The sequence below is a fragment of the Sorex araneus genome, chromosome X (genome assembly GCF_027595985.1).
Source record: "Sorex araneus isolate mSorAra2 chromosome X, mSorAra2.pri, whole genome shotgun sequence".
Lineage (NCBI taxonomy): Eukaryota > Metazoa > Chordata > Mammalia > Eulipotyphla > Soricidae > Sorex > Sorex araneus.
The window spans coordinates 171,889,237-171,909,370 of record NC_073313.1 but is presented as its reverse complement, the minus strand read 5'-3'; the positions used below and the strand labels follow the sequence as shown (position 1 = coordinate 171,909,370).

Here is a 20,134-nt window from a genome sequence, read left to right as displayed (position 1 = left end):
TCAGGAATTACCCCTGGTGGTGCTCATATAGGATGCTGGGAATTGAACCCAGGTTGGCCGAGTGCAAGGCAAACGCCCTCCCCGCCGTGCTATCTCTCCAGCCCCTGTCAGATTATTTTCTAAGCACCATCATCATTCTAACAGCAGCTTCTCCCATCATTACCAGCACTAGTTATTGTCTTTAAAAAATTATTAAGTGATGGTTGGAGGGATCATTTGTGATAGATGTGTGCTGAAAGTAGGTAGATAAAGGACCAAATGTGATAACATCTCAGAATCTATATTGCAAACCATAATGCCCCAAAGTAGAGAGAGACTACCAAAGTAGAGAGAGAGTATCAGGGAAATTATCTGCCATAGAGGCGGGAGAGGAGTGGGTTGGAGGGATACTGCAGACAGTGGTAGTGGAAAATGTGCACTGGTGGAGGGATGGGTGATCAATCATTGGATGACTGAAACTCAAACACGAAAGCTTTATAACTGTATCTCATGGTGATTCAATAAAAAAAAATATTAGAGTCATCTTAGTTGACATGGAGTGGTAGCACTGTAGCACTGTAGCACTGTCCTCCCATTGTTTATCGATTTGCTTGAGCGGGCACCAGTAACATCTCCATTGTGAGACTTGTTGTTATTGTTTTTGGCATATCGAATACACCACGGATAGCTTGCCAGGCTCTGCCACGAGGGTGGGATACTCTCGGTAGCTTGCTGGGCTCTCCGAGAGGGACGGAAGAATTAAACCTGGTTCAGCCACGTGTAAGGCAAACGCCCTACCCGCTGTGCTATTGCTCCAGTCACGTGGAGTGGTATTTTGTTATATTTTATTATTAGTAATTGTTATTTTTTTTTGGTTTTGATTCCCCAACCAGCAAAGTTTGAGGGCTACTACTACTCCTGGCTCAGTGCTCAGGGTTCACTCACTGGCAGTTTTCAGGTGGTGCTAGGGGTCAAACCTGGATCTCTATCACTAGAACCACATTTCCACCTCAAAAGTCTTTCTTTTTTTTTTGCTTTTTTTGGGTCACACCTGGCGATGCACAGGGGTTACTCCTGGCTCTGCACTCAGGAATTACCCCTGGCGGTGCTCAGGGGACCATATGGGATGCTGGGATTCAAACTCGGGTCAGCCGCGTGCAAGGCAAACGCCCTACCCCCTGTGCTATTGCTCCAGCCCCTCAAAAGTCTTTCTTAAAGAGTCTAAAAGTCTGAGTCTTAAGGACTGGCTAGAGAAAGCACACAAGGACAGAGTACATGCTTTGCATGCTGAAGGCCTAATTCCAACCCCACCCCACCCACACCCACACTACCATCACATAGACCCCAAGTACCACTGGGAGCAATTCCCAAACACCAAGCTCATAATACTCAATTACCCACGAGTACTATTGGGTGTGGTCTAAATCGAAACATACAAAAACCACAGTATATAATAAGCACTGTAGCACTGTCATTCCATTGTTCATCGATTTGCTTGAGCGGGCACCAGTAACGTCTTTATTGTGAGACTTGTTGTTACTGTTTTTGGCATATAGAATACTCCATGGGGAGCTTGCCAGGCTCTGCTGTGCAGGCGGGATACTCTCGGTAGCTTGCCAGGCTCTCCGAGAGGGATGGAGGAATCGAACTCGGGTGGGCTGTGTCCAAGGCAAATGCCCTACCCACTGTGCTATGGCTCCAGTCTATTAATGAATGTAGTAAAGGAAATGAACTGCTTTAGTTTCTAGGGCTGGAGAGACAGGACATAGTACAGTGGGAAGGGATCTTGACTTGCACAGCAACCCAGTTTGCTCAGGGTACCATATGGAATGTGGGGGCTTGAACCCAGGTCAGCTGCGTGCAAGGTGAACACCCTACCCACTGTACTATCACTCCACAATGCTCCCCCTTCCACTGAATGCCTTAAACCATCATCTTTCATTTTAGTTTGTTAGACAAGACAAGTTGTATATTGCCAACAATGACAAAAATTTACTAGAAACAGAAAACATGGGGCCAGAGCTTGTCCTGCTTGCAGCCGACCTGGCTTCAATTGCCAGCACCCCATATGCCACCCCAAATCTCACCAGGAGTGATCCCCTCGGCAGAAACCAGGAGTGTTCTTATATTATATATTATATATTATATAAGAACACACCTTAAATCCAAATTGGTTCCTAAAACTGCTGTATCTCATTTTCACTTAGGACTTTTATTAAAATTATACTTAGTTCTGCCCAGACCCACTGAATCTGAACCACAAGTTACCAGTGAAGCGGGAATACAGACCACTACAACCACAGCCTTTCCTATTCTCCATCAATGTGTCAGTCTATGATCTTTGTATCTGTTTCTGGTGCTGGAAAGTTGATTTCACATTGTGTTGTTTTGTGTGAGAAAGGAGAGACTGAGGACAGACAGATTTGAAGTATAGAAGAATCAGGGCGACAGGACTGCGAAAGGGAAGGACAGAGAGATGACCTAGGCTCAGCCTCAAGAATGAGCAAAAAGGGGCTGGAGCCATAGCACAGTGGGTAGGGTGTTTGCCTTGCATGCAGCTGACCCGGGTTCAATTCCCAGCATCCCATATTGTTCCCTGAACACCACCAGGATGAGTGCAAATCCAGGAGTAACCCCTGTGCATCTCTGGGTGTGATAAAACAAAACAAAACAAAACAAAACATAAAGAATGAGCAAGGAGGGGCTGGAGCAATAGCACAGCGGGTAGGGGGGTAGGGCGTTTGCCTTGCATGCGGCCGACCCGGGTTCTAATCCCAGCATCCCATATGGTCCCCTGAGCACCGCCAGGGGTAATTCCTGAGTGAAGAGCCAGGAGTAACCCCTGTGCATCGCCGGGTGTGACCCAAAAAAACAAACAAACAAACAAACAAAAAAGAATGAGCAAGTTGCTGAGAGACAGCCTCAGGGCAGGGCGCAGGCTGCATGCAGGAGGCCTGTGTTTGATTCCCAGGTCTTGGTCTTAGATCATCTTGGGAGCGACTCCCAAGCACAGAGCTGCCCTCATCTGTCTCCCGCCCCATCCCCAAAAGACTGGGTATGGAATCTTAAGTGGCATTAGTTATTTATTTGCTTTGTCCGAGGCCACAGAGGCAGTTTTGTTACTCCTGGCTCTGCACTCAAGAATTATTTCTGGTGACACTCAGAAGATCATATGGGATGCTGGGGATTACACCCAAGATTTTTTTTTGGGGGGGGGAGTCACACCCGGTGATGCTCAGGGGTTACTCCTGGCTCTGCACTCAGGAATTACTCCTGCTGGTACTCGGGGGACCATATGGGATGCTGGGAATCGAACCCTGGTCAGCCACATACAAGGCCAACACCCTACCCGCTGTGCAATTGCTCCAGCCCCAAGATACTTTTTCAAAAAATTAAGTAAACGTATTCAATACTTAAAAGAAAAGTTAACAATTTACTGTTTACCCCCTCCCGCTTTTCATGTTATTTACCAGTGAAAAACAATTATATCTATTAACAAAAAACTGAATTTAGGCAAATCTATTTAAAAAATTATGTATACTGGGCAGAGAGCACTAGAAAGCAATCTATGCCTCCCTGCACTGGGTATGACAGGTCAAGGGGAAGCCGAGGGGGAGCAGGATAGGGGTGGGGGGTGAGAGGAGGCTGCAGGGGGCACCATCAGTGAACTCACCCTGAGCTGCATATCGTTCATGGTAACTCTCATAGGCTTTTCTGTGGGCGGCAGAGACGACCTGGAGTCGCGAAGCTCTCGACTGGAGGGGAAGCTCCTTTATCACCTCGTCCAAGTCACTGAACGTGAACCAGATCCCAACAAGGTCCCCAAAGGACTGGAAGGCGAATGCCGCGTAGTCAGCGAAGAGGTCAGCAAGGCTGCCTGCTCGGTGGCGGATGCTGGCCGGGAGGGCGCCCTGGTGCAGGATGACCAGGGGCTGCAGATCCGCCGCCCCCAGGGCCTGCAGCAGGCGCCGGTAGCACTGCACTGTGCGCCCCGCCGGGGTCTCGGGGCCCCCAGCCGGCACAAGCTGCGCCCAGGGCAGGTAGACTTTATAGTGGGTGACCTCACGGGCACGAAGATTTCGAAAGTACTCCGGCAGGAAGGTTGGCAGTGGCTGGGGGCACACATAAATGTTCTGGTCTTGGTCCCCGGCCCCCGCATTAGAATCCTGGCTTTCCTGGGTCCCGCTCAGGTTCCACAGCAGGTCACTGGTCAGAGGGCCGGCAGCTGAAATGAAATCTCTGTCCCAGCCGAAGCCCCAGCACGGAGCACTGAGGAGGACAAACAGGGCTAGTCTCCAAGGCAGCTCCATGTTGATGGAACTCTCCGGAGGCACACAGTATCCTCAATTTATAGCTAATGCTGAGATTGTAAAGCTGATTATTGGCACAATATTTAACAGAGCTGCTGATAGCATAATCAGTACCTGATTTACCAATGGAATATAAAACATTTTAGAGTGATAAAATTGCTGACATCTGCTTCTCACAGAATTCCCTCTCTCTCTCTCTCTGATTGAATATCTGTGAGATAGATCATTACAAAGCTGTTCATAACTGAGTTTCAGTCACACAATGGTTTCTCACACAATTGAAGCTGAGGATCCTGGGAAATGTCTGCACAAAATGTTTCACATTTCTTATCTTAAAATTCATTCATATGGGAAGTAGTTATAAAAAAAGTATTTGTATAATAGAAAAAGAGTGACTCAGGAAATTTTTTTTCCTGTCAAGGTTTGTAGGGGGGCGAGGTGGGGGCTAAGCCTGCATGTGACCAATCTGAATTTGATCTCCAGCTCTGCATATATCCCAGAGCCCCACCAGGAGCAAGCCCTGAGCAGCGCTGAGTGTGGTCCTAACACACACACACACACACACACACACACACACACACCTGCAATAAATAAATTAAAATTTTGTAGGACTGGAGAGATGAGGGTGAGATACTTGCCTTGCATGTGGCCCAACTGGGTTTAATTCCCAACCCGGTTCCCACCAGAGGTGATACCTGAGCACAAAGCCAGGAGTGAGCTTGTATAGTAATTTAATTTTTGTTTGGGGGACACACCCAGTAGTGCTCAGGTCTTACTTCTGGCTCAGGAATCACTCCTGACAGCACTTATGGGATCATAAAAGGTGCCAGGGATCAAATTAATATTGGCCATAATTAAGGCAAGAATCTAAACCCTTGTACTCTGTCAGTCCCTAATTATTGATGAACATGTTGGGATTTGACTGGAAATACATTAAATTTATAGGTTAGTTGACAAATTATAATATCCAACTTCCAAGCTAGGAGCATATTTTTCAATACGTCCTTTTATTAAAACCTTGTCTGATATTTTTCATAGGATCTTGTACACACTCCATCATCTACCAGACACTGCCTTCCTGACAACTGTGCTGTGGAGAAAGACTTGAGGGAATATTAAATACACGCATTCAAGGTGTGCATAAATAGACTTCCTTTGTGGTAAGGCCCTCACATGCTCTGGAATTCCCACTCCGATGGCAGAACAGGAGGGCAGATTTCACCTAAAAGATCTCACCATTCCTGGAATTCAGATTTTGCTTTCCATTAAAAATTGAGTCAAACTGAAGTTCAAATTCCTTTCACACTTATTTCAACACCTCCTCACATTATGTGCTGAATTTCCTGCCTGACATTGATCCATATTTTCTACCATTTTCTCCTACCTCAACAGGAAACCTGAACTCCTGTATGCTGTAACTTTGTCCTTTCTCATTAAGGAGAAACATATCTTGGTATGTTTAGACCTTGGATATGCTCTCTATAATGTCTCTATCCATTTCGAATCCTCCTTGCTCCATTTCAAGCCAGTAGTAAGAGAGCTCACGTACCCCATATAAAAACATTACCTAACTGGCTTTGCAAGGCCCAGATTCTTTTTTTGTGGAACAGCTTCATTGCAAACTTAATAATCATAGCTAAGACTCAGAAGCAATTAGTATCATATATAAGTATTTTTTTTCCTGGAAGTCATAAAATTTGATGGTGTTATATAATACAGAAAATGACAAATTTCCCTTAGAAAAGCAAATAATGAAACAATTACTCTTAAGACATAAGTTCCAGGCACTACTAAGGAGTAATGAAAATGTAACATAAACGTTCAGCTTTTGCTTTTCAGCGGGTGGGGCTCACTCCTGGCTGGGCTCAGGGGACCGTATGCAATGTTAGGCATTGAACCTGGACTGGCAGCATACAAGGCAAGCGCCTACCCATGGATTCTGCCCCTAAGCCCTTTCACTTTTTTTTTTTTAATTTTTTTTTTTTTTTTTGCTTTACACCCGGCGATGCACAGGGGTTAGTCCTGACTCAGGGGACCATATGGGATGCTGGGATTCGAGCCCCGGGTTGGCCGCGTGCAAGGCAAACGCCCTACCCGCTATGCTATCACTCCAGCCCCTCACTTATTTTTTTTTGGTGCTAAAAACATTTTAATATAATTATACATATCTGCCAAATCCAGAAGAAAAAGGTTTATGCATATATAACTTTTCCAGTTAACATCTGCAAGCATAAACGACAATGATCTCAGTTTATAAATTCATCAGGTCAGAGCAATTGACCAATGTCTCTTTACTGCTAGGCTTACCAACAGTAAATCACAGATGAATTTGTGTCCTTTTGTTCTCTTCTCATGCTCCTCTTCCAGAGACATTTTGTTGTCAAGTTTCAGTGCAGTGCACCTTCAGCCAAAGGTAATTTTTTAAGATAAGTACTCAGTTGCTCTGATTTTTGCTTATAAGTATAACCTATTTAATCACAGAAGAACCCCTGCAGAGGTGGAGTTCAAGGTTGCGTACAAGAACAGGAGATCACAGTCTAGCACAGATTAAAAACCACAGATGTACCATTTATATAAGACACACACTGATTGTCTCTTAAACTACATATTGAATCCTTATGAACATTATTTTTTTTTAAATAAAGTAGTGCATCTAGGACAATCAGTCGCACAATTCACACAGCCCTGAAAAGCTTTTCAGTGCCAACTACCAGTTGGTCATGAAATGTGAGTGAGCTCAAGACACTGTCCATTCCTAAAATTCAACCAAGGATTGGCTAAAACATCAAAACACCTTTGCTTAAGAGGCCATGTCCTTCTCTCCTTTCCCCTCACAATTTAGTTTAATTTTTGGTGGTGTCTGGTTGCACATGGCTAGAATGCTTTTGATCACTTTGCAAATCAGGAAAACCAATAATCTAAAACTATGACAGCATCTTAAGTAGATTGGTTTGTCCATTTCAGGTTGCTGGTTGGTAGGCCCTTGAAGGTCCTTGATTTTTCCTTCTATGCCTCCTGGAACATTGATCAGAAGATGAGTCTGAGCATCATCCCATCTAATTCTTTTAACCAATGCCTGGCTAAAACTGGAATGTCCAGCCCAGTATATTTAAAAATCACCCACAAAAAGAGGTTCTATAGGTCTTCACAAAACCTGAAATTTCCATGAGGTTGTCTGATCTTTATAATCCAAGCAGTCAGCATTGAAGTTAAGCTTCCAGGAAGCAGTTTGGTCCTTATAATCCAAGCAATCAGTGGTTGAGTTAAAACCCAAGCTCGAAGCTCCATATCCCTGGGTGGAAAGAGAAGCTGGGGACTGATTGAAATGGCTGGTGACTGCATTGGTACCCATGGGGCTGAGTGTGGCCCCTGGTCCAGGAAGCTGGTGATGCATAGGGGTCAAATAAGATCCACAGTCCATGCCCCCAAAGTAGGAAGTTGAGCCAGCATATCCTTGACTATAACCTGAAGCTTGAGTATAGGTCATGGGGTATGACCTCTGCATGCAGGAAGAGGAGGTGGACAAGGGATCTGAAAGTGGGGAGATGGAAGCTGGGCTCCAGATAGACACAGGAGCACTGCTGCTGGAAATGGCTGGGACTGAGGTGCTAGAGGGGGGAGTGAACTGGCCACTTGTTCCACTCTCTGAACTCACTTCCTGAGCTGGAGAAGTCTTCTTTTTGGCAGGTCGAACTTTGTTTGACCTCCGTTCTGTTGCTGCTGCTGCTGTTGACGACATTTAGCTCTTCGATTCTTAAACCACACCTGCACCCTGGACTCAGGCAAGTTGATTTACAGCGCCACCTCCTCCCGCATGAAGATGTCTGGGTACCGGGTCTTAGCAAACAGCGCTTCCAGCACATCTAGCTGAGCCCGAGTGAACGTCGTCCTCTCCCGGCGCTGTTTCCGGGGGGTGGCCGGGTAGCCCACCGAGGGATGCAGCAAGTCCATGCCCGAAGTGGTCAGACTCAGCCCATTGACAGCGTAAGGCGGTTGCTTAAGATAAGACATCATGCTAAGGTTGTTCAGAGGCACAAAGTCGGCCCAAATCGGGGGGACCCAGCCGGAAGGTCTGGCTTCGCCGGGGTGGACAGATTCAGGGTCCTTGGTGGGTGGGTTTGGAGTAGCAGAACTAGACAAAGTAAACAAACAGAGGTGCTGGCTGACTGCTTTGCAGGCAGCAGCTCTTCCACGTTCCACCACAAAGTAAATAGAGCCTCGGCGGTGCAAGGCACAGGCTTTTAAAGAACGTGCACTGGTTGAACTCCACAAGAAGAAAACTGCCAACCTGATCAAAAAATGGGGTGATGAAATGAACAGAAACTTTCACAAAGAAGAAATCCGAATGGCTGAGAGGCACATGAGAAAATGTTCCACATCACTAATCATCAGGGAGATGCAGATCAAAACAACAATGAGATATCATCTCACACCGCAGAGACTGGCCCACATCCCAAATAACAAAAGCAACCAGTACTGGCGTGGATGTGGGGAGAAAGGGACTCTCCTTCACTGCTGGTGGGAATGCCGACTGGTTCAGCCCTTTTGGAAAACAATATGGACGATTCTCAAAAAGTTAGAAATTGAGCTTCCATTTGACCCAGCAATACCACTCCTGGGAATATATCCCGGAAAGGCAAAAAGGTATAGTAGAGATGGCATCTATATTTCTATGTTCATTGCTGCACTGTTTACAATAGCCACAATATGGAAAAAGCCAGAGTGCCCAAAAACAGATGATTGGTTAAAGAAACTCTGGTATATCTATACAATGGAATACTACGTAGCTGTCAGAAAACATGAAGTCATGAAATTTGCATATAAGTGGATCAACATGGAAAGTATCATGCTGAGTGAAATGAGTCAGAAAGAAAGAGACAGACATAGAAAGATTGCACTCATATGTGGAATATAAAGCAGCTGTGAGGTACAAGCTTACAATGATGCAATTTCTGGCAGATATTTCTCTGGACTTAGTTACTAAAATACTAAAATACAGAAATCCAAACCCGTGCGGCTGCTAGTGTGGCCTCTCGACCTCATACCTCCTCATTCTCGGCAATGGAAAACAAATTATCAAATGCTTTCTTTTCAGCAGCTCGACTTTAGGGGGGAGAAACTCCAAATCAATAATAGTGAGTTTCTTTGTTGAAATATTGAATGTAATCAAAGTAAAGTGAAAGTAAAGTAAAATTTACTAGTTACACATGTGGGGTGGGGGGCTGGGGAGGTGGGGGGGTATACTGTGATTCTTGGTGGTAGAATATGTGCACTGGTGAAGGGATGGGTGTTCGAGCATTAACACCCAAGACTTAAACCTGAAAGCTTTGTAACTTTCCACATGGTGATTCAATAAAAGAATACATTTTAAAAAATAAAATAAAAAAATAAAGGATGTGCAGACCCACCCCCACCCCCCATCTCCACTCCTCCCACCCCCACCCCCACCCCCCCCGACTGCTCTCCTTTCACTTATTTTTTTTTTAATTTTATTGAATCACCATGTGGAGGGTTACATAGTTCTCAGGATTATGTCAGTTATACAATACTCAAACACCCTTCCCTTCACCAGTGCCCATCTTCCATCACCAACCCCCCCAGTATACCTGCCGCCCTCTCCCACCTCCCCAGTCCCCACCCTTGTAAGTGATAAGTTTCACTTCGTTTACGCCTTATCTCGATTACATTCCATGTTTCAACACACAACTCACTACCGTTGTTGGGGTTTCCCCCAAAAAAGAAAAAGACAGTCCTATTGCCAAGGAGGCATTTGATAGTTCTCCACTGCTAAGAATATAGAGATATTAAGTCCCGCTGTTTGTTACATAACTTTTCTTTTTCCCCCTTGCCCCGCGCCACCGAGTTCACACCTGTTTAGTAATCACCATGCTGCCTGACAAGGGAAAAAAAAAACCGAAAAGGATGGTTATTTCCCGTCATCAGCAGGCGTGGGGCTCTGGCTTAGTTGATAGACTAGTAGAGTGTCTGCAAGCAGTTTCTGGAACCGAAGGGCTTGCGCTGGTATCAGCTCCGGCTCGAGATTCCACCAGTGTCCCACTGTTCCATGTACATAATTTTTCCCCTTATATCCCATTCCCACGCCACCAGGTCTGTTTGCTTAATGGACATCACACTATGGTTGACGCCACGCCACGTTTCTTCCCGAGAAAGAATATTTCTTCTCAGCCGGCGTGGGGATATGGCTTAGTTCAGTCTAGAGAGATGGCTACCACTTTGATTGCCTTCAATATTTCAGCAACAGACTTACTATTCTTGTTAGGATCTCCCACAAAAGTCCGACCCATTAAAAAGGAACCATTACATATTGCTGATGCTAAGATGACATTAGGTCGCGCGGCCGCGGTTTTGGGTTTCTGTATAAAGTCCAGGGAAAGTACAACCAGAAATAACATCACTACAAACTTTTACCCTTTTATGGTGCTCATAAGATGGAGAAACCTAGAGAGAGGCTCGGCGTCTCCATTTTGCGCTCAGAAAGCCGCGGCCCCTGCGCTGTGCTCGGGAGGAAGGGGTTGAGAGAGAGAGGTTAAAAGAATTGGGGGATGCCCGGTTCCCACTGTTTCAGCCCGCCGTGGGTTCTCCGATCCTGTGCCGGAATTAGTTCAGTGGGCTGCTTGGAGTCCAAGGGTGCTTCCTTGGGCTCTTCTATCATGCTCGCTCCGCAGCAGGATCCAAAGGGGTCCTTTCACTTATTTTTAACAGAACCTTCCAATTTCACTTTGGGGCCACTCTCAGGTGTTCAGGGGCCACTGCCAGTTTTGTGCTTGGTGGACCATGTGGGGTCAGGGCTGGGTCTAGGCCTCCCCTATCCAAAGTATATGTTCAGCTCACTGAGCGTTTCTTCAGCCTTACGTCTTTCATTTTTATAAACTATCTCTGGGGGGTGGGGGGGCAAAAAGATGTTTCAAAGGGCTGGATACACCCTTCGTATGCTCAAAGCCTGGGTTCAAACCCTGGCAACACATGCGTTCCTTCACGTGCTGACAGTATTCTGGCTTTGTGTCACACCTGGCAATGGTCAGGTCTTACTCCTGGCTCTGGGCTCAGGAATTGCTCCTGGCAGTGCGTGGGAGCGGTGGGGATCAAAGCAGGGTAAGCTGCATGCAAGTGCCCTACCTCTGCACTATCATTCTGGTCCCAACGACTCACTTGGGACAATGAATCAAAGGGTATGAGTGCATGCTTCGTGTATAGGAGCGCCCGGTTCGATCCCTGGCACCAACCACATGGTCACCATCCCCAGTACTGAGGGAGCAACCATGGAGCACTGTGGCATGAGCAACCCTAAGCATTACCAGGTGTGTTCCACTCCCCCAAAAACCAAAAATGGAATTGAACAGTGGAAAGTCATCCCCAAGGCCCCTCAACTTTCATAACGAATTCTAACAAGAACTCCTAAGAGTCCTTACTAGCTATTTCAGAAAGCTTTCACCATGTCCTTTTCCCAATGCTTTTAAAATTAAATAGAACTTAAAAACTTTGATAGAGGCTAAAGATATGGGTCAACAGCACACCTCCTAAGACTCTGGTTCAATCATAAGCACCGCATAAATGAAAAATCCTTATTTCAGTTGTGTTGTCTGGAGACGGTCCCCAACCCCTCCCCTGCCTTTTTTGGCTTCTCCAGTACTGCTCAGGGTAAGGTCTGGGGGATTAACTGTGATACTCAGCTGGATGGCACAACGCTTGGGTCCTCCGGTGTTGGGGAGTCACACCTCATGGTGCTTGAGGGCCTCTCGAGTTAGCTGGCAATGTGCAGGGGCCATGCAGTACTGGGGAGCACATCGTTTGTGGTGCATACACTCGGCTGCAGTGTGGCAGGAAATCAGCGAGAGCAGAGATGTGAAGGTCAAATATCAGAGCTGCCAGAACCCACCCTCAGAACATGTGAGACACCAGGGATTTGACCTCACAACCACATGCTTATGAGGCTGGCACTCTAAGCTCTGGTCCTAAAATCATTGCGAATTCATATTCATAAGTAGATGGAAACAATCGGTAGAAATAAACCAAACAGACAACTGAAGAACAAGTAATTTATTTTGGCAACAAAAAAAAGAAAGTTTTTTCCTCTGTAAGATTACTACACACCATTAGAGTAACAAGTCTTTTCCTATACAGAAAACAAAGTTCTTAGTTACATACCACTGGGTCCCACACGTTACTGGAATGAACTTAAACTCCACCTAAACAAGAAGCACAGGAACAGTGCTAGAATCTGTGTCAGTATAAAAGCATGTGACAGAAATTCAGTACACTTAAGGCCCTCAATTTGGTCCTTGTTTCTCATCAATCTTCCTGAAACAATGCTCCTGGGAACCTTTCTCCCCCTTACAGCTCTCCAGTCAGGCTCCCAGCCCCAGGTCAGGAGGCAGAGGGCGAATTGTTCTCTACTCGGGATATTCCTTTGACGCGTTCAGTCTTCAAGCAAGTAGTTAGGGTTGACCACCAGGAAGGGATCTTCCTCGTAGCTTTCACTGCCTTCCGCGGAGCCCCTCAGCCCAGCTTGGGTGAGTTCAATCAGAACATGATCCTGTGAAACACAGACATCTGTCTTTAGCAGTATTACAAAAACGCCCAGAGAATACAAGACATGACTCTTGAATGTTCACTAAGATTTTTCTTAAATTTCCATTCTAAGAATTTCTAGAAAAAAGAATAAAACCTTGCTTAAAATCATGGTTCTGTAAATTCCCTCTATTAGCATATTCAACTATTCTTATTGTACATATTCATAAACATTTAATTTTTATTCATTTTTAAATGCAGGAGTACAGCTATTCAGCCACTGATTAAGCTGACTGAAGTGGGCATGAACTTCAATCATAAACCTTTTAAATTAAAAAAAAAAATTAAAGAGGTTGGAAAGCTACTATTGTGGGTAGGAGTTTGCCTTGCCCGTGACCAACAAGGGTTTGATCCCCAGCATCCCGTATGCTCTTCCAAGCCCATCAGAGTGACTCTTGAGTGCAGAGCCAGGAGTAACCCCTAAGCGCACTTGGTGTGCCTCCTCCCCCCAACATTATTTTTAAATAATAAAATTTAAAATATTTAAGAGAGCTGAAGCAATAGCACAGGAGGTAGAGTGTTTGTCTGTATATGGCCGGACTGGGTTTGATCCCTGGCATCAAGTCCATCGGGAATGATCTGAGAGAAGAGCCAGGAATAAGAGCTGAGCACAGCTGGGTGTGGCTCAAAAAATAAATAAATTTAAGTAAGCTCAACAGATAATGTAATTTTAAGTCCTTTTTTGGGAAGGAGGCATGCCCAATGGCACTCAGGGCCCACAGGATATCAAGAATCAAAACTTGTGCTCCAAACCTGTATCTTGCTGGTTTAGACACCTGGTTTAATAAGGCTTCCTGGCACATGATTTCAAGTGCTTCCAAATACAATTCAGGAACTGAAAGTGGGGTGGTGCGCCTAGACTTCATGCAAAGGAAGCCCAGGTTTGATTCCTGGCACCACACACCATCCCCGCTGGCCCTTCCCGGAACACTGCCAGGAGCGGCCCTGGGCACCGAGCTGGAAAAGCCGACAACTGCTGCTCCAGGCAGCAGTCAGAGACCAGGGACTGTCAGGAACTGAGTTAGGGCTCCCACAAGCCACAAGAACTCTTTGGAACATAGTCAATCTAATATTGCTATAGAAAGGCAGGCAGCTGGCAGCATATTCCGAGTTTAGAGTGGAGGTGAGAGCTGGAGATAAAAATCTGGGAGTGGGCCGGAGCGACAGCATAGCGGGTAGGGTGTTTGCTTTGCACGCGGCTGACCCGGGTTCGATCCCCGGCATCCCATATGGTCCCCCGAGCACCGCCAGGAGCAATTCCTGAGTGCAAAGCCAGGAGTAACCCCTGAGCATCGCTGGGTGTGACCCAAAAAGACAAAAAAAAAAAAGAAATCTGGGAGTCATTAGCAGACAGGTTTAAATTACTAGAAGCAAACCCGGTCTCTCAGTGAGGGACACAGAGAAGGGGTCCGAAGACTGAGCACACCACTCCGTTTAACAAGGTCGCTTGGATTGGGATTGGGCCTTCTCCTCCTAGCTCCCCAGTGTTCCAGTAGCTTGGCAGTCACACCCACAAAATGCCCTAGCGCCATGTAATCTCATCAACGGCCAAGACCCAGAGATTATAAAATAAAGCTCTGGAAGAGAGCGACTTAAGAGTTTCATGGAGCACGTGGCTGCGAATGCGCTACCTCACTTACATACCAAAAGTAGCTCACATTTGTTTGGTTTAACATACTTGCTTGTATTCTCTTATATTGGGGCTTAAGTGGCTCCAGAATGAATGAGAACAACCCTCACACACTTCCCTCTTATTGTGGTGGGAAGGTGCTCAGTGGTGAGACTGGTGTTTGAATATTATCTGTCATGAACTATTGTGTCTCCCAGGGAGACACAATAGTTCGCCTTTCACTTGGCCAACCCGGTTGGTCGCCCCTCTCGGAGAGCCCGGCAAGCTACTGAGAGTATGGAGCCTGCACGGCAGAGCCTGGCAAGCTACCCATGCATATTGGGTATGCCAAAAACAGTGTAACAAGTCTCTCAATGAGACACGTTACTGGTGCCCCCTCGAACAAATCAATGAGCAACGGGATGGCAGTGACAGTGAACTATTGTGAACTACTTTTGTGTAAATAAAATATATATTAAAAAATAAAAAATAAATAAAAAGAGGGCTGGAGAGTGCAGCGGGTGGGCTGCAGCCAAGAACTGGCTCCCGACGGTGCCAGGAACTGCCCCTGAGAATGCGGGGTGTGGTCTAAAAACCCAACCAACAAAAGCACTCAAATGATAAGAAGCCTAAGTCCACCTTTCCAAATTGAGTTCTGCTTGTATTGGCAGATAAAACCAATCATTTGCCCTAAATTCTCCTTAGCTTTTCAACTCATACTTCTGACTACATCCCAATGACTTAAAATTAATGAGCTGATAAACCAATACGGATGTAAGGCACGGACTCCCTCCCTCAACAGCACCCCATGCAGGAGCAGTGTGGTACGTACGTAGTGGATGAGTCGATGGATGACCTTCTCTATGATTCTCTTTTTATTTATAAGCTCCTCTTCAGAATCTATTTCTGACTCAATTTCCTTCAAGTACCAATTAACGAGCTCACTCCTCTTTAAAGCGCAGTCATCGTCTTCTATAAGAAAAAATGTTTAAAAAAAGGCTTAGTTTGGGCTGAAGCCAACAGTCCTGATGAGGGGGCTTGTGTCGCACATGGACATGTTCGGCCACCAGCACCACACATGGTCTCTGAAGGATTGCCGGCGTGTCCCTGAGTGCAGGCTCAGAAGCAAGTCTGCGCACTACAAGCTGTGACCCAAAACAAAACAAAAAAAATAAGTTTTTTTTAAAAGGATTGTTATCCTTCTAGCAAACTATACTGGGAAACCTTGGCATCTGCAGGCACAAGATAATGTAGAGACTAGATAATCATCAACTTGTCAGAAAGAACCCCTGGTGAAGTAAGTTCTGCAATGTTCTACCTGCAAGCCTGAAATAACCTGTCTAATACTTGCCTTACCTTACCCTGAGAAAAAAAATCCTATAGTGATTATAAGACAAACGAGCTAAGTGTGGACTGGAGAGGCAGTACAAGGGTTCGTGCACTTGCCTTATACGTGGCCAACCCTGAGTAAGCTCTGAACATCACTAGGTGTGGTTCAACTCCCACCCCAAGATCTCTACATATAAAGATACTTCCTTTGTTTCATGCTTCATCACCTATGAGAATGTTTGCCAACAGCCACTGAAAGTATGTTTTAGGAATAAAGCAAAATGCCGGAGATCTCTCCGGACCCCGTACTGAGCCAATTCCACCAGGGCACCTCAGATGGAGCAGCTGGGTCCTCTCTGCCCGCTCCAGATGAAACCCAAGTGGCCATGATCTTTCAGAAGCAAAACCTAGGTATAGGTATGCAGGATCCAGAACTAGGACTCCAGGCCTCATGGCGGCAGCAGAGATGGGCCATCCCTCCCTGTGTCCCCGCCCACCTGGGGCCCAGCTGTGATGCCCGGGATCTGCGTCCAGGCGCCACTTCAGTGCATCAAGGGCCTTGATCCACAGACTCCCAAGTGAATTGCAAAATTAATTAGCTCCCTACAGAGATGTCTCTGGACCCCAACCAGTTACAATCTTAGAATTGCAGAAGCGCATGGCTGCTTTCTCAGGCACGAGACCTCTCATGATATACATAATAAGCAACAGAAAATAAATTATCTAGCACCTGCCCCGGGCAGGCAGGCTTGAATAGTGGTGGGAAAATTCGAGCAAACCATAATGCCCGTAAGTAGAGAGGGAGTACTGGGGAAATTGTATGTCATAGAGGTAGGGGGAGGGCTTGGATTGGGGGAAGAGATTGGGGACATTGGTGGTGGAAAATGTGCCTGGTGGAGAACTGGGTGTTCAATCATTGGATGACTGAAAGTCAAGCATGAGTTTTTAACTGAATCTCACGGTGATCCAATTTTTAAAAAATCTCTGAAAACAAAACAAAACAAAAAGGAATAAAGCAAGTAAGATTTCTTAAGTATGCATTTTTTTCTCTTTGCAAGGGTAAAGAATTTAATGAATCAGTCAACAACAAAGTCAAATTCACTAGCATTCACTCAAAAATTATCAGTTTAGGAGCCATAAGATAGTATAGCAGGAAGGGCACTTGCCCTATACAAGGTCAACCCCGATTCTATTCACGGCACCCCATATGGTCCCCCAGGCATTGCCTGAGTGCAGGGCCAGGAATAAGCCCTGAGCACTGCTTGGTGTGTGCCTACCCCAACCATCCATTTATTCCAGTATGGTCTATCTGTACCAACTGAAATGTTGGCTGTGTAAGAGTCCAAATGAGGGGCCGGAGCAATAACACAGAGGGTAGGGGATTTGCCTTGCTTGCAGCCAACCCAGGCTCAATGTCTGGCATCTGATATGGTCCCCCAAGCACTGTCAGGAGTAATTCCTGAGTGCATAGTCAGGGGCAACCCTGAGCATTGCTGGGTGTGACCAAAGAACTGGAGGAAAAGAAAAGCCCAAATGACGGGGCTGGAGTGATAGCGCAATGGGTAAGGCATTTGCCTTGCACGCGGCCGACCTGGGTTCGATTCCCAGCATCCCATATCCAAGTGGTCCCCTGAGCACCACCAGGGCTAATTCCTGAGTGCAGAGCCAGGAATGACCTCTGTGCACTGCCGGGTGTGACCCCCCCCCAAAAAAGCCCAAATGAATTCACAAAAAAATTTTCAATATGGATATTATTACAATCTTGATTCTAGCAGATGTTAATAAAATTCAAACCCCAAATAAGAAAATTCTAGCTTTACCGATGAGAATGTCTTTGAAAACTCTTTCATGTTAGTGTTTCATTTGCCCCCTCACCCTAGTGTTGGTGAGTGCCTGGGAGTGGCACACGTGCTCTCTGGAGTCGTTATGGTACCACACCAGGTCACACTGCATCAGCGCCACAGTACTGTGGGGATGGGTACCTGGTACATGCATGAGGCACTGGGGACTGAATCTACAGCCTGACACTTGCAAAGGTGCTTTCTGCCACTGAGCCATTTGTGGACCCTCCCCTCCCCTCCCCTCCCCTCCCCTCCCCTCCCCTCCCCTCCCCTCCTTCCCTCCTTCCCTCCTTCCCTCCTTCCCTCCTTCCTTCCTTCCTTCCTTCCTTCCTTCCTTCCTTCCTTCCTTCCTTCCTTCCTTCCTTCCTTCCTTCCTTCCTTCCTTCCTTCCTTCCTTTCGTTTCTTTTTTAAGGGAAGAAGATCTAGTAGAATCAATCTGTAAAATGCATAAGCCAAATTCCCAAGGAAAACAAAGGGCCACAATGGTAGGGCCCTATATCTTTACTAAACTAAGATAATCTCTGTTTTCTTCTGATGAGATTGTGTCAGGAAACCTGCATGTTGGGCCTGGTTCAAATAGTAACTGTCTGATGGTTTACTGCCAAATCGAAGCTTAACATTCAACATGCGCTAACCATCTTACCCTGCTGTTAACTATAAACTGTAAAACTTAAAGTAGCTTGGAGAAGCAGCTAAAGGTAGGTAAATTAGTGTTCAGATATATTTTCCCCACAAAACCAAAACTTGACTCATTCCTAAAATGGAATGTACTTGTACTAATATAGCCTTCTGTTTTCAACGGTCTTAAAATCATTAAAATTATTTGTTAAATGCTCCCATATGCTACAATGTAATACACTGTCCTAAACACTGCTTCAAAAATATAAAAACAGGCAAGACAATAATTTCTGACTCTAGTATTTGTAAGAAAATGTCCAGTCTGCTAATTACAGACTCCAAAGATTTTATTCGCTAAAGTTTGTCTTAATTTATCAACTGCTCTGATCAAACAACACAATTTTTGGCAATCAAAAATTATTCATAAGAATATACCTTATCAAAATGACTAAGGGCATGAAGAGCACTAGGAACAAACTTACCTTCTTCCATTTTCCTGAGGTGAAGCACGATAAGGTTAGAGATCCGGCAGTATTCAGCAAAGCCCAGCTTTAAGGAAGCCTTCGGAACAGAATCTGGATTTACATCTTCACTGTGACCGTTGATTCCATTCATGGGAGCAGGGGTATCAGCATGACCTACGTGAAATATTATCCATTTGAATTGTGTTTATGTCTCCAATACTTCTCTATCAAATGTTTATATATGTACCCTATTTTAATACTGATTCCAAAGCTAGAACAGTTATACTCAAACATTTACTTATTTTATACAAAAACCAGAAACAAGATTAGAAATGTTATTAGTTAAGACAAAGTTAATTCAGAAGGGGAAGATAAAGATTTTACGACCTAAAATTATACCTACAAATACCCACAGCCTTCACCATGGAAACATCCATGGGCCCAGTTTTACAGATTTACGATGAAATCTGAGGAGATGCAACCCAGGCTGTTAAAATTCACTGGTACACTTGTCTCCTGGCTGAAAAGTCTGGGGCACTGTGGGGTGAGAAGTGGGCCAAGCCCCCACCCTGCTGAGCCCCCTGGCAGCTGCACCCCCACCCCACAGCTAACACCACGCCCACAGTCTGCTTTAGGATTCATCTCCAAAGAGATGAAAACTTCAGGCACGTAATTTTTCAGGCGGAGAATTCAGGGGTCTTCTCAGGGTTGGGGGGGCAGCTTCCCCATACCTCCCATACTTTGAGAGCCTCAGCAGCCACCCCCACACCCCTCAGCTGCTGCTTGTAAACTCATCCACCCAGTTCTACAAATCCTCCAGTGTCTGGAGTTCGTGGCCACACACAAGGCCATCAACACCTCCAAATTCCACAATACTGACATCCCAGTGGTAGCACACCAAAATCAGATGGAATAGTATCATAGAAGTCAAGAAAATAAACAAAAACAGTATCACAGAAGTTCAACTAGCATTAGCAAACCCTCAGATAAGGACATAATAACCTGATGGTTGTTAGATCTAACAACTTTTTTTTTCTTTTTTTGGGTCACACCTGGCAATGCACAGGGGTTGCTCCTGGCTCTGCACTCAGGAATTACTTCTGGCGGTGCTCAGGGGACCATATGGGATGCTGGAAATCGAACCTGGGTCGGCTGCGTGCAAGGCAAATGCCCTACCCGCTGTGCTATCTCACTCCAGCCTCCGAGATCTAACACTTTTTATAAATTTTATTTTACTGTAGCATAGCGGGTAGGGCATTTGTCTTGCACGAGGCCGACCTTGGTTCGATTCCTCCGCCCCTCTCAGAGAGCCCGGCCAGAGCTACTGAGAGTATCCCGACCTCTCCGCAGAGCCTGGCAAGCTCCCCGTGGCGTATTTGATATGGCAGAAACAG

The 20,134-nt window shown here is 45.8% G+C and overlaps 2 protein-coding genes and 1 pseudogene across 2 annotated transcripts in view; all 3 read right to left on the bottom strand.

Moving 5' to 3' along the window:
* Nucleotides 1–4,289, bottom strand: part of LCT (lactase) — a 56,133-nt gene extending 51,844 nt beyond the window's left edge. The window contains exon 1 of the mRNA XM_004616510.1: nucleotides 3,653–4,289. Coding sequence (XP_004616567.1) covers nucleotides 3,653–4,289 — 637 coding nt within the window. The remainder of the gene's footprint in view (nucleotides 1–3,652) is intronic.
* A 2,936-nt stretch (nucleotides 4,290–7,225) lies between these two features.
* Nucleotides 7,226–8,303, bottom strand: LOC101546137 (homeobox protein OTX2-like; annotated as a pseudogene).
* A 4,035-nt stretch (nucleotides 8,304–12,338) lies between these two features.
* MCM6 (minichromosome maintenance complex component 6) overlaps nucleotides 12,339–20,134 on the bottom strand; it is a 31,134-nt gene continuing 23,338 nt past the window's right edge. Inside the window, exons 15-17 of the mRNA XM_004616511.2 lie at nucleotides 18,759–18,914; nucleotides 15,320–15,459; nucleotides 12,339–12,843 (exon numbers count right to left, since the gene is read on the bottom strand). Coding sequence (XP_004616568.2) covers nucleotides 12,727–12,843; nucleotides 15,320–15,459; nucleotides 18,759–18,914 — 413 coding nt within the window. The 3' untranslated portion in view covers nucleotides 12,339–12,726. The remainder of the gene's footprint in view (nucleotides 12,844–15,319; nucleotides 15,460–18,758; nucleotides 18,915–20,134) is intronic.